The sequence below is a fragment of the Trichoderma evansii genome (genome assembly GCF_050947405.1).
Source record: "Trichoderma evansii strain SZMC 28006 chromosome Unknown GGI43scaffold_20, whole genome shotgun sequence".
Taxonomy (NCBI): domain Eukaryota; kingdom Fungi; phylum Ascomycota; class Sordariomycetes; order Hypocreales; family Hypocreaceae; genus Trichoderma; species Trichoderma evansii.
This window is the reverse complement of record NW_028145186.1, coordinates 490,246-502,795: the sequence shown is the minus strand read 5'-3', so window position 1 is coordinate 502,795 and position 12,550 is coordinate 490,246. Positions and strand designations below refer to the sequence as shown.

Below are 12,550 nucleotides of genomic sequence, written 5' to 3'. Positions count from 1 at the left end.
AGGCAAAGAATACATCGGTTTGACGCTGTGGATGGGCGTCTCTTTGTAGTACCATGTTCGTAAAATCCATCAGCTTACCATGAATAATGAACCCTACGATGTTGTCTTTGTTTGAACCTCGTATAACGTAGCTTGTTCAACATCATTGCGGTTAGATTGAGTCCATGGACAACGTTTGGAGAATGTCGCCGGCTTTATTGCCGCTTAGTAAGTAGTTTTGGCAAAGAACAACAGTATTGGCAGATGTCAAAGGGAACATGAGAAACGAGACGGTTGAAACTAAAAGGCACTTTGAAAGATACAAGTAGTAGAGGTAGTAGAGGTAGTCAAAGGCAAAACCGCGTCCTGAAGAATAAATGAACGCCTACCTTTATTATCAATTTATGTGGTGCCTCCTCCTATATCATGTGTGATTTAATCGCCTCAATACTAGCATAAATTGTACTTGGTTTGTTGTTTTTGGCCGTTTCACATCTATTAACAACATGGGCTCGTTCAGAGATTCGTGTTAATCCTGCGGGGGTGATTTTGAACTGATGGCTCTCAGTGGGTAGTTAACATCACAACGTTCTTCATTAAATAACAAGACTTAGATGCCATTTACACAGTCTCAAGTCCCGAAAACACTATAGTAAAATATATTTGAATGAACAGTATTAACTACATCAACAATTTGTGGAGAAAAAAGGAAGAAAAGCCTCATTTGAACAGAACAGATCTATGTAAGACAAGAAGAAAAAAAGCGATTTTCCAGCGAATAGAGCAACCAGACAACATCATTGTCATCTTTAGCCTAAGACAGTTGCCCAAGCTGTTTGATAATGCCCTTTATGACAGTTGCAGATACGCCTCTCCCTAACGAAACCCATGGTTCGCCGTCAACGTGACCAGCAAAGCCACGGACTGTCATACACGGTACCCTGGGGCCGACTTCGGGCCCACAACACAAGTCATTGTTTGAGCAGCTCAAAAACATTGCGTGATGCAAGACCGCCCTCTGCTTGTCTTCATCTCCAGGCAAGTACAGCCCCATAGGATGGCTCTCTACATGCCCCTGCACTGCAAGTAGGAGGAGGCTTGCGTTCTGCTCATCTATAGCCGTAATGCCATTCCCGCGATTACCAAAGTCTGCCTCCTGAGCGGTAGGAGTATTTATAACGCAATTGCCAATGCTTTCGTCACTCAATCCGAAATTGGATGTGTAGTCGACGCCGGCAAAGAGAATCAGCCTCACGTGGCGAACATGGCGGTGCAAGCATAAAATCGCCGATGCCATATCCATTTTCTCGGCATATGCTACCTTGACATTGTGTAATCCAATTTTACCCGGCGTAATAGTGATTGTACCGGAATTAGGAGCGGAAAACCATTTTTGCTGGCTTTGCTTGCTATCCAGGTACTTTAAAGCTTCGTCATACTCTTCTCGAAGAAAAACCATCCACACAATGTTGCGGGCGGATGGTGCCATGGTGATAATTTTAAAAGAGTGGTCTCAAGATATTATTCAACTGGATGCTTGATATGTTTTACTATACCTATTATGAGAACCAGGTAAGCCTATTTATATGGAAGATGCAAGCTACAGAAAATGTATACTGCTTTTGCGTTATCGTTGACCGATAATTGTGCTCTATTTTTATTCTGAAGGCTGGATTGGAACAAAACATCAATCGATGAATCTTTAATAGTGAGAGACTTTCCCCCTCGGCCCTTTGTTCTTCAACTTTTTGCTAAGTAAAGATACTTACATAACAATGATTTATTGTTTCCATCTCTTTCACATCTATTCTCAAGTCAAAAGACCCTCTATTAATCCAAAATCTACAAGCTTCTGGAAAAAAGCTCAATTGACTAACAATAACAATGATGATAACAAAAATATGATCTAAATAAGCAAACAACGTCCTAAAAATACCCTTTCTCAGCTTTCTGACTTGAAAGCGCTCTTCTTGTCTTATTCTGGTAGTTCAAGCCTTTCAATGATACCCTTAGTAACAACCGCAGATGCCTGGCACGCAACATCGAACCAGGGGTCAAAGTTTTCACCGTCTTCGACACACTCGCCGCCCAGCCTGCGAATTACGATGCACGGCAGCCTGCAACCGAGTTGCATTCCACAACATAGGAGATTTTCCCATTCCTCTGGATCCCAGTGCTTATAAACAGTGTGGGCGTTGGTAACGTAGTTGATACCTTTGTTTTCTATGAGTATTCCGTTAGGGTTCTCTGTCATGAATCTATCTACGGCGAGCAGAAGGCGGTTTGCGTTCACATAGACCGTGGGTGGAACATTTCTCTCCGCCATGAAAAACTGATTCTCGTCAGTGCTAGGGACATCAATTATGCAACCGCCCAAACGTAGATTGTGATGTGGGAAATTCGACGTGATATCCACCCCGCCAATGATGAACAATTTGAAGGTTTCTAGGCCAAAATAGGTGAGCATGAATGCAGCCGTTGCAGATATGCGTTCTTTCTCAGAATATGCCAAAGTAACATGATGATCTCCAATTGTACCAAACACAAAGTGAATCACGTCTCCATCATGTTCCCGGACGTAACGGCTTCCTTCAAGTATAAGTTGACTCTCGGCATGTAACTGAGCAGTCGCCAGCGTAACTATCCATGCTAGACACGTTGACGCCATGGTCAAATATTGAAGACTTCAGATGGGCTATTGGATTTTGAATTGGGTAAAGACTTGTAAACTGCCTGATGAATGTTGGTATACGTATGAGGAACATATTACTTGCCTCTCTATATACTTGGCAAGCCCTTCAAGCTGCACAGGAATGAAGATTTGTACTGCAGCTGTGTTAATCCCTTCAAATGTAAAAGGACTTTGTTATAGTAATTATGAACAATCGTGACAAGTTTATGCTATTCACCATGTTGCTCATAGCAGAATGTTTGTAAAGAATGCCAAGATAGTTGATGATATTATAGAAGAAATGACGACTGTTTAGTATTAGAAGAAAGGTATTAAACAATTGACAAGTCTTGAAACTACGTATGGAACAATAAGGATTATTATATTGCGCTATATGGTTGAATAACACATTATATCAATTTGACTTAAAATGAAGACGGAAAAAGGTGAATTAACTGGGTTTATAGACAAAGACTTGTGCCTTTCAATGTAATTAATGTAAAATATTTGGGAAACTGCTAATCCATCATCATTTCCATTATCCAGTGCTCTAAAAATAGTATATGTTGCCCATTTACAGCCATTTTACTCCGCTTTGAAAAGCTCTTTTGCCATTACTCTGGCGGTACTATTCACGCTTCCTTTAGAAAACGCCCAGAAAACGGTGTGAATCAATGTTGACTTCCAAATATTCCATATGCCGCTCGGCCTAGCGGAGATCACTGTGTCATGTCTTAATCATTAGTCGTTTCTCGGGATCGAGCACCTTTTTAGCCTCTTATACGGGGAAACAATCCACGCAATAGAATGCGGCATGATGATGTTTTTGAGAAGACTACAGGTATAGGGCTTGTGATGTCCAATTTGAACTGATTTATGCCAGCGGAAAATTATTATCCAGCACCCCATCATCTTCTACTGGTTCTATTGGTTCCATCTTTATATGTAGGGTGATCTCAAAATGCCATTTATTTGTTTAAGTCTCACACAGTATTACCTATTTAAAACGTGTGAAAAGCAAAATCTCAATGCAGCAACGAAACCAAACACTCTCGTTCAACTAATTCTCCTCCCAAATACTAGATGAAAGACAAATGAAAATAGTAAAATAAAGCTCTTTAAACAAAATGACCGTCTCAATACGCCAAAATCCTGACTTTCCAGAAAAAAATGCAATTGCTGCTATCTTCCTACCCTCTTCACAATTACTCTAACTTCTCCAGTTTATTGAGAATATCCATGATGGTCTGCGCAGATGCTCTAGATGCAAGCTCAAGCTGATCTAAGTTAGCCTCGCATAGGCCAAGGACTAACATGTACGGCAATTCATCTAGGCAAAACATGCGATTCTCAATGTCTGCTTGGCTTTGATTGTAAAGAGCGTGAGCGTAGCACGTGCGGTCGCCAATAGTGTACCCATACTGGTTGTTTAGAAGGCAATCTACTGCATTGAGAAGGCTTTTTGCGTCCTTTCGACTCTCTTCGTGAATACTGCCTCTTATAAACTGAAATATAGCCTCAGTTTCCTCATCAAAGAAAGTATTTATGACGCAATCACCAATGCCAAGATTCATGGTTGAGTAATTCGCCATATAGTCGATACCGCCGAGAATAAACATTCTTATGTTCTTGCCCTGGAGTTTTAGCTCTCTTGTCATTATTTGGACTGCACGATATATGCAATGATCCTTTTCAGCATTCACTAGGTATACGTCGTGTTCCTTAATCGTTTTGCGGCAATAATAGTATTCTGTGGGATCACTGGGGGAGGTGGGAGCATCATCTTCCCAGGCTATTAGCGGAGCATGTTGATCAAGAAGAGCTTTGGCAGGTCCGTATTCCGTCCAAGATGGAGTAATCCAAGCGATCACATAAGACATGATGCTATGTATTAGAAGATGGCGTGTATCAGTGTTGGAATTTTGATGTAAAGCTGTCTTATGTCGGTAAAGCAGTGGACAATTAGAGAATTGGGTTGGTTGAATCAAATTGGATAGCCATTGGAAGCATTAGACTTCCAATTTATACGGATAGCAACGTTTCGAGCTGCAAACTACAAAGAAGGTCAATGGTTGCTATATTAACATTGAAATGGTAGCAAAGTAACTGGAAAAATTTCCTTGAGCTCATCGCAAAAGCCAAGATACGATTAACCTTGAAAAGACATTCTTGTGGACTATCAGCCTTTGTAAGAGACAATTTCGGATGAACAAGGACGAAAATATGGCGTAAAAGAAACAGTGAGAGAATAAATACTATTGAGAGAAAATATTTAGCAGCTTCTCAAAGTCAAAGGGCGACGGAGAATTGATTAAACGAGAGTTACACTTGTTCACGACGAGTGTTGTTCTGGATAAGCTGTTCAAGGGATGAAGTAAAGGCGGGCATTATGATTCACTATACAAATTCGGTTTATAAATGTATAGACGTCCCCGAGTATTGCATGTTCTAATCTTATTAACTTCACCACTTGAAGCGAAAGAGAGAAAACAGCTGAGCACTGCATCAAGCAACAAACTCTTTGCTATTTGTCGAAGGGAAATAAACCTCATTTCATCTGCTAGGTAAACAGAACAAAAGACGAGAGATTCCAAAGAATGATGCAGCGGCCATCGGATAGCGAGGAGAGACAGCTCATCCTCAGCTTCGACGTACTTCACATGATTCTCTTCAATTATTTGGAAAAAGATCAAGACATTCTCAGCTTTATCCTTGCAAGCAAACTCTACTATGAGCAATTTCATGGCGCTTTCCTCCTTCAAAATGTGTTCCATGGCAAATGTACGGCTCTAGAGAGAGCTGCGAGAGATACCAACATGGCCATGGTCGGAAAGATACTTGAAATTCCACTTATAGAAGCAGCTGTACCTCCCAATGTGTGGCTTAGGATGGCCGACATTGCTATAGATCTTAAGCACGTTGATTTAATGAGATCAATTCTACAGGTCAATTGCGTCCGGACCAGCATCAATGAAGAAGCCAACGATATCGCTATAAAAGGACCGGAGGTTTAGAAAGAACCGAAGTTTCACGATTCCTAGCTAAAGACAATGTGGCATGCTATACAGGTCGATCAAGCGGATTTAGTAGAGCTCTACCTTTCTCACGGCATGACAGTAGAACTATGCGATCCAGCCGGCTCGACAGCTTTACAGGTAGCGACTGAAGCCGAGGAAAAAGACATCTCGTAAGACTTTTGCTCGAAAAGTATAAAGCTGATCCGAACAAAATTTTCGAGCCAGTGGTTATATCTTCGTACTTATGGGACGCACCCCTCACTCTGGCGGCTGAGCAAGGCAGCACTAAACTTATAAAGCTGCTACTCGAGCATAAAGCAAACCCTTGCTATGGCGAAGCTGAGAAGTTTTGTCAGGCTTTGGGAGTAGCAGTCTCAGATGGCCACAAGGATGTTGTGAAAATCTTGTTACAGGATGAGCGAATCGAGCTTAATGCACGGGATATATATGGCATGACAATTATGGGCTATGCTGTGAGGAGTGGAAATACAGATATGGTGTAAATGTTGCTTGAAAACGAACGAATCGATCCAAACGCAACGGTAGCCGACGGCAGCTCCCCGCTACTGATTGCCGCCCAAGGTGTTGGTTTCGACGCAGTAGGGCGGCCAGACACCAGCGGATTAGCAATGACAAAGCTGCTTCTGTTGGACAGGAGGGTCGACATATACCTGAAGGATAACTATGAACGCACTGCATTATTTCGGGCCGCAGTGGATGACCAGCATGAGGTCCTGAAGATGTATCTAGACGGTGGCAAACTTGATCCGAATGCAACCGATAAGGATTTACTTACGCTAATCTCTGAAACACGCAACGAGAATTGTCTAGAACTTCTCATCAATGACACGAGGGTCGATCTGAGCGTGAGAAATGCCGAAGGCAAAACACCACTCATGCATAGCGTATCTTTTTGGAGAGTAGCCAATGTTGGGCGGTTGTTGGACTTGGAACGCGTCGATGTGAACCAGGCAGATAACGAGGGAAATACGGCAATGATGAAGGCTTGTAGCCGTCACTCAACGTGGATCAGCAAATCATACAAAATCCTCGAAATAGTGCAGCTCATGCTCAATTCGGGAAGAGTGAAGCTGGATATGGTAAACGCAAAGGGCGAAACGGCGCTGATGGTAGCTGTGAAGAGCCAAGCGGCGGGTGCTGTCGAGATGATTCTAGCCACGGGTCACCGCATGGTAGATATAAAAGACGCTGAGGGAGTTTCACTGATCGAATATGCTGTTTAGACTGATTCGAGGCAGATTGTAGAGCTGCTGCTTGGCACAGGCGAGGTGCAGGTGGTGCAGAGAACCATTGAGATTGCTCAATTGGAGTTTCAAGACATGCTGATGAGATATAGGGATGCAATGGAGGAAAGAGCAGGGGTTTGACTTTGGCTGATAGTATTCTATAGATGTTGCATAGGGTGAATAGAGATGTTTGTTATTTTCCCTAAACGCCATACATTCGAAAGTGGATCGGTGAAGAGAGATGGGAAGCAAGGCATCCTGAGTTTTATTGTACCACTCAAAGTGAATGCCAAGGTATGGTGCTTGGGTGTAGTTTTCATATGCTCTACACTTGGACATACATTCGTGAGATGGCATGAGGCTGTCCATATCGTTGATAGTAAACATAGCAGGGAATGTGTATTGAAGAAACACGTATGAAGATATAATGCAATACTTGGTAATTCTACCTACCACTATGAATACGCCTTGATTGATATAAAAGCGAAACATTTTCACCGAGCCCCGGAATTCGGTATCTTGTCAAGATTCCGGTGTTGTTGAAGAATGGAAGCGCTGGGATACAGCCATTTACAGCGTATCAAGGGAGAGGACCAGATATGGGAAATGGCCAAATCTGGCAAGTCGCTTACATAATGACAAATGACCACTGCAAAGGGATTGATTGGTTCCCTGCTTTAAAGCAAAGTCTAGACACTCAGCTATGATGATGCGCGCACAGTACACTGTAGCATCCATCTGCTGCGCCGCTTCATCGTATTTTCGCTTCCAAGGCATCTGCGTATTTCTAGCCAAAACTCCACTTTTCTCGTCGCTGCTCCCAGATGTCCAGATGTCCAGACTCGTATCTCAAAGGGGCGTTTGGATGTACGGCTGGTGGGGCAGACCCACCGCCTCGCTGCAAGGGGGCCGCCGTGGACCAGCAAGAGGCCGCGAAATTGCACACGATGGAGCCGGGACAGGTGCTTTTTAAGGGGAACCAGAGTTCGCGCAGCGGCCGGGAGCAGCGCTAGGCACCTGGAGCGACCGCCGTAGCGTGCTGTTTGCACCCAGAACTTCACGTTCAGCGGGAGGGGCTAAGAAAAAAAAGGACAGCGAGCCTCGAACGCTGCTTGGATTCTTCTTCACCTCCGCAACAAGGCGTCTCTTTCTCTGGTCTCCTTTTCTTCGCTTCTGTTTAAGACTATTTTTTCCCCCTTCGTCTCGCTCCCTAATTCCTCTTTTTTGTCCTCTTCTCGCCGGCTGCCGCCAATCTGCACGTCTGCGACACCAAGAAAACCATTCCGTCAGAGTTAATCCTCTCCGAGAGCCCTGTGTGCATCCACCAGCCAAGACACGCGAGCTTGCGTCCTCAGTCGGCCATTCCATCTACCAAGCCGCCCCTTTCCCCATCTCGCATCAATTGAAACGACGCATTTTTCTTCGCTTTTTCTTTTAATTTCGAATTGCCTGCTGCAAGCCCTGTTCCTCCGCCTTGCGCTTGGCACCTGGCACCGAGGCCTCGTGTTCTCCAAAGACCGCATCGCATCCTGATGCATTGAGCAGCATTGACCCTTGAGCTACCGAGATTCGACGACAGCAACAAGGCTGCTGTTCCACTCCAGCCCCCGCCGCCGCAATGCAGTTCCGAGCAAAGCATTCTCCTCTCCTCCTCCTCCTTCTCCCATCCATCGCCGGCGCCCTTGCGACAGACCCCGCTGCCGCTGCTGTCGCCAACACCGAGAGAGATGCCATCCCTGGTGACATTGCCGATGCCGCGGTCCTCAACGGCCGTCTCGGTGTGCCCACCAAGGACGCGCCGGTAGACGGCAAAGATGGCAAGCCTCACCTGGGACCCTTTGTCGAGACTGACGGCAAGGTATCGACCGACACCAAGGGCGAAGACGACCTCCCCACGCTCAAGGGGCGCCCCAAGGATCCCACCGTGGTCGACGGCAAGAAGATTCCCGAGTCCAACGATGGCGTCATGTTCGACAAGAACCGTGAGAAGCCTCAGGATGGCACCACGGGCACTGAGGGCGGCGTCTCCGAAAAGGACAAGGCCCGCAAGGCCCACGAGGGCAAGACTGGCGAGAAGGTGGTGAACCAGCCGGAAGCGCCCAAGGAACACCCTCCACTGCCTCACAGCGAGGAGAAGAAGATTGAAAAGGGCAAGGGCAAAGACAAGACCAAACCAGCGGAATCAGAGAAGGAGAAATCAAAGCCAAAGTCTTCATCCGATAAGGATATCGAAGACACTGGTTACACCGGACTTGAGGTATGACATGACAGTTATTATTTCGTTCCCTCCTCCTTGCTACCTGCTGCATGTGTCCATCTCTATGCGATGTGACAACGATGCGGCAACGATGCGATGATGATTCAATGATCCGATGCACTAACGCGCAACGGCGGGTAGAAACCCGATCTCTCCGACACCCCTCGCGAACAGCAACCGCCGCCCATCCCAGATTCCGCAAAGAAGGGCCATCTCGACATCTCCAAGCCAAAGACCGAAAGTTCACCTTCGACACCAGAGGCCTCTGAAGGCGAAGATGGCATCAACCAGCCTTTCCACTCTTTCATCCTGTCCTTTACCATGATCTTGGTTTCCGAAGTTGGAGACAAGACCTTTTTGGTAGCGGCTCTCATGGCCATGAAGCACGATCGCATGGTTGTCTTTTCTGCTGCCTTTGGAGCCCTCGCAGTCATGACTGTTTTGTCTGCCGTCTTGGGACATGCCGTGCCAGCTCTGATTTCCAAGCGTCTGACTGGTCTTCTCGCCGCCGGCCTGTTCTTTGTTTTTGGCGCCAGACTCCTCCGAGAGGGAATGAACATGGATCCCAACGAAGGTGTCACAGCCGAGATGCACGAGGTTGAGCAAGAACTGGCTGAGAAGGAGAAGGAGCTTGAGCGACGGGGTGGTTCCATCTCCGGTGACGCCCTTGAGATGGGCCTTGGTGGCAGATCTTCACGCAAAAACAGATTTCCCTCTCCCAGATCGCCCTCCGAATCCCCCTCCCGTGCCCCTTCCCGCAAGTCAAACAGCATCAGCAGCTTCGGCAGTGGTATCAGCAACCTTTGCTCTCTTATCCTGAGCCCAGCCTGGGTCCAGACCTTTGTCATGACTTTCTTGGGCGAGTGGGGAGACCGAAGCCAGATTGCCACCATTGCTATGGCTGCTGGACAGGACTACTGGTGGGTTACGCTCGGCGCTTTGGCTGGACACTCCATTTGCACCGGTGTTGCGGTCATCGGTGGTCGTGCTATTGCCGGACGTGTCAGTCTGAAAGTTGGTAAGTGTAAAAATCTAGTATCTATATGTAGATACGATCAATCTCTTTACAAGGAAATGACTCTAACCAAGGCTGTGTAGTGACTGTTGGCGGTGCCGTTGCCTTTTTATTCTTTGGCATACTCTATCTCATCGAGGCCATCTACTATTAGACGTACCGGTCTCACACACACATCATTGATATATTCGCTTGACTCTTAATTATACCGACCAGACTACCATCGTTTCCTCCCCTCTTTTTCTTCTCTATTTTCTCTTCTTCTCAACAGGATATCAGCAAGCGCGAAACTCTGTTTAGAAAACTGTATGATGAATACCTTGTTAGTTATTAATTTGTCTTTCTCTCGTCTGTTATTTTAATTTCTGCGATTATGCTGGTGCGTTTCCGCTTGAGCAGGAGGGGGAAAAGTAAAAAGAAAAGGATAAAAACGTTTGGTATGGGCATTGGAGATGAATACAGCACCCCACAAGGTAATAGATGGCTAGGATTGCTTGGGGCTTTTAAAGACATGGGACGACGGATGATTATCTACATTGGGTGGTATTTGAGAAGAGGAGTTTGATACGGCGCGCTGCATTTTGGGAAATTGAGCCGATGGGCTCTGGTAGCAAAGATGGAGAAGGAGAGAAAATCCAAGACGGGGCATATTGGTCGAGTAACCAACTCTGGAGCCAATTTTTCCTTTCTTCTATTCTTCTTCTTTAAGCTTGTCTTTAATGGATTACAGAGAGATACAGGGGAATCAAATACACACAATATTACATTGAAGATGATGAATTCATAAAAGGAGCAACGTTGCATTCTTTTCAGATATTGTGAAACTCTGGTATAATCATACACCCTGATTGAAGTTGATTTCATGGAGACAAACTTTACACTTCCAAAACGCCAAAGCGTCAAGTTAACTCTGAGATGCATAGTTGTGGCCTGATTTCTTTCCAAATCCCGGTGTCTTGAGATGACGCCTTTGCATGCTATTCGCCAACTCTACAGTAGTCTCATATCGCGGCGCTTCTACGGAGGACTATCGTGAAAAAGTGTCCGAGCTCTAAAAAAGGTGCCGGTAGTGGCAGCAGATCTCCAACTATCTGGGGCCTTCGGCATATGTATGCCCGACTCGGACTTGGCAAATACTACTGCTTCAATAGTATTAGTATTCCGTCCTTCGTCAGAAATAGTATCATCGTGTATTGTGGATGAATCGCTTGTCATCCACGGCTCAACATCGACGCCGGGATAGCCCTGGTTCGCACTCTGCTGTTGGTCAGCCCTGTGGGCGAGGCTCGTGCGACCTGCAGCTGCCTCTCTGCACATCGTGTTAGCCAAGGAGGGTCGCAGCGACGTCGTCAACCAAGGGGGCTGTGATGCTGAGATGGTGTTGTGTTTGAAACCCCTGATGTTTTGATTTTTATCCACATGAAGGTACACTTTCACGCTTTCCTTGTTCTTTTTTATACCGTTTATCGCTTCATCGGCCCTCGAGCCAATCGGATGCGCGCTTGAAGTGCCGTCAAGATCTGCTTCCTTCGCTCCTTCCTTGATTTCTATTGTTTCCTTGACCCAATATCACCTGCAGTCACGCCCCCATAAAAATTTGGCAAGCACCGATCTATACGCACATCACCATAAAGGATGCAGCCTAATACAACCCTACTTTTTTTGTATGCCCCTCCAACTTGTTCTCGCTGTTACAGGCGATAATGGCCATCTTGATCGAATTTCGCCTATCGAGCGCTTTGACTGGCTAGCAATGTCAGTCACGATTAAAGTTTAGGCTGTCTGGCTTGTTCGAGACGAGCGGACCACATACGAGACGCTCTCTGTTCGTCTCTCTTGATGCCGTGTCCAGCCGCTCTTTTCCATATTATCTGCCTGTATATGTCACTGAATCCATGTGATGTGGCAGTGAAAACAACAATCACAGTCAAATCCGACTGTGATGGCTGGCCTACCTGATTCACAAAATTGACTCACTCGGAGTATTCACACAAGATTGTACGTACGTTGACAGACTCCGTTCCAAGTAAGCAATGCAGGTTGAATCAAAAAGCATTTTTAGTCGCTTACGATATTCTAAACAGGGTAAAATTAACCGTGTAAGAGAAACGCCACCAAACTTGCGATGCTTCCTCGGCTAGCTTCCGATGACCATTTCGAATGCTCTCCTATTAGCTCGATCCTGGAGAAGTGTGTGGCGCTATTCCTTGCCGCTTGCCGCTGTACCTTGCAGCCTGTGACATTTCTCGCCATCTATTAAAAGTTTGACCATCACGGGATTCGAGAAGCGTGTGCCATATCTCTCGGCGCAGGGGTCCAGCGGGGAGGGGAAACATGCTCATGAGCGTTGTTGGCTCGCAAGAC

The 12,550-nt window shown here is 45.9% G+C and overlaps 5 protein-coding genes across 5 annotated transcripts; 2 read left to right on the top strand and 3 right to left on the bottom strand.

Moving 5' to 3' along the window:
- Positions 1-793: 793 nt before the first annotated feature.
- GGI43DRAFT_424826 (uncharacterized protein) lies at positions 794-1,468 on the bottom strand (the record flags this gene model as incomplete). The annotated part of the gene is made up of 1 exon (XM_083208427.1): positions 794-1,468. One exon carries the CDS (start codon positions 1,466-1,468, stop codon positions 794-796), a length of 675 nt encoding a protein of 224 aa, XP_083057692.1.
- A 486-nt stretch (positions 1,469-1,954) lies between these two features.
- Positions 1,955-2,647, bottom strand: GGI43DRAFT_386616 (uncharacterized protein; the record flags this gene model as incomplete). The annotated part of the gene is made up of 1 exon (XM_083203819.1): positions 1,955-2,647. The coding sequence occupies one exon, from the start codon at positions 2,645-2,647 to the stop codon at positions 1,955-1,957; it is 693 nt and encodes a 230-aa protein (XP_083057691.1).
- A 1,208-nt stretch (positions 2,648-3,855) lies between these two features.
- GGI43DRAFT_386615 (uncharacterized protein) lies at positions 3,856-4,530 on the bottom strand (the record flags this gene model as incomplete). Its single annotated transcript, XM_083203818.1, has 1 exon — positions 3,856-4,530. The coding sequence occupies one exon, from the start codon at positions 4,528-4,530 to the stop codon at positions 3,856-3,858; it is 675 nt and encodes a 224-aa protein (XP_083057690.1).
- A 611-nt stretch (positions 4,531-5,141) lies between these two features.
- Positions 5,142-7,055, top strand: GGI43DRAFT_429960 (ankyrin repeat domain-containing protein; the record flags this gene model as incomplete). Its single annotated transcript, XM_083209194.1, has 6 exons — positions 5,142-5,658; positions 5,692-5,805; positions 5,859-6,166; positions 6,224-6,675; positions 6,727-6,860; positions 6,912-7,055. Exons 1-6 carry the CDS (start codon positions 5,248-5,250, stop codon positions 7,053-7,055), a joined length of 1,563 nt encoding a protein of 520 aa, XP_083057689.1. The 5' UTR covers positions 5,142-5,247.
- Positions 7,056-8,407: 1,352 nt separating this feature from the next.
- Positions 8,408-10,529, top strand: GGI43DRAFT_182850 (TMEM165/GDT1 family protein). Its single transcript, XM_083199850.1, has 3 exons — positions 8,408-9,171; positions 9,313-10,189; positions 10,270-10,529. The coding sequence occupies exons 1-3, from the start codon at positions 8,533-8,535 to the stop codon at positions 10,338-10,340; spliced, it is 1,587 nt and encodes a 528-aa protein (XP_083057688.1). The 5' UTR covers positions 8,408-8,532; the 3' UTR covers positions 10,341-10,529.
- The last annotated feature ends 2,021 nt before the right edge of the window (positions 10,530-12,550 follow it).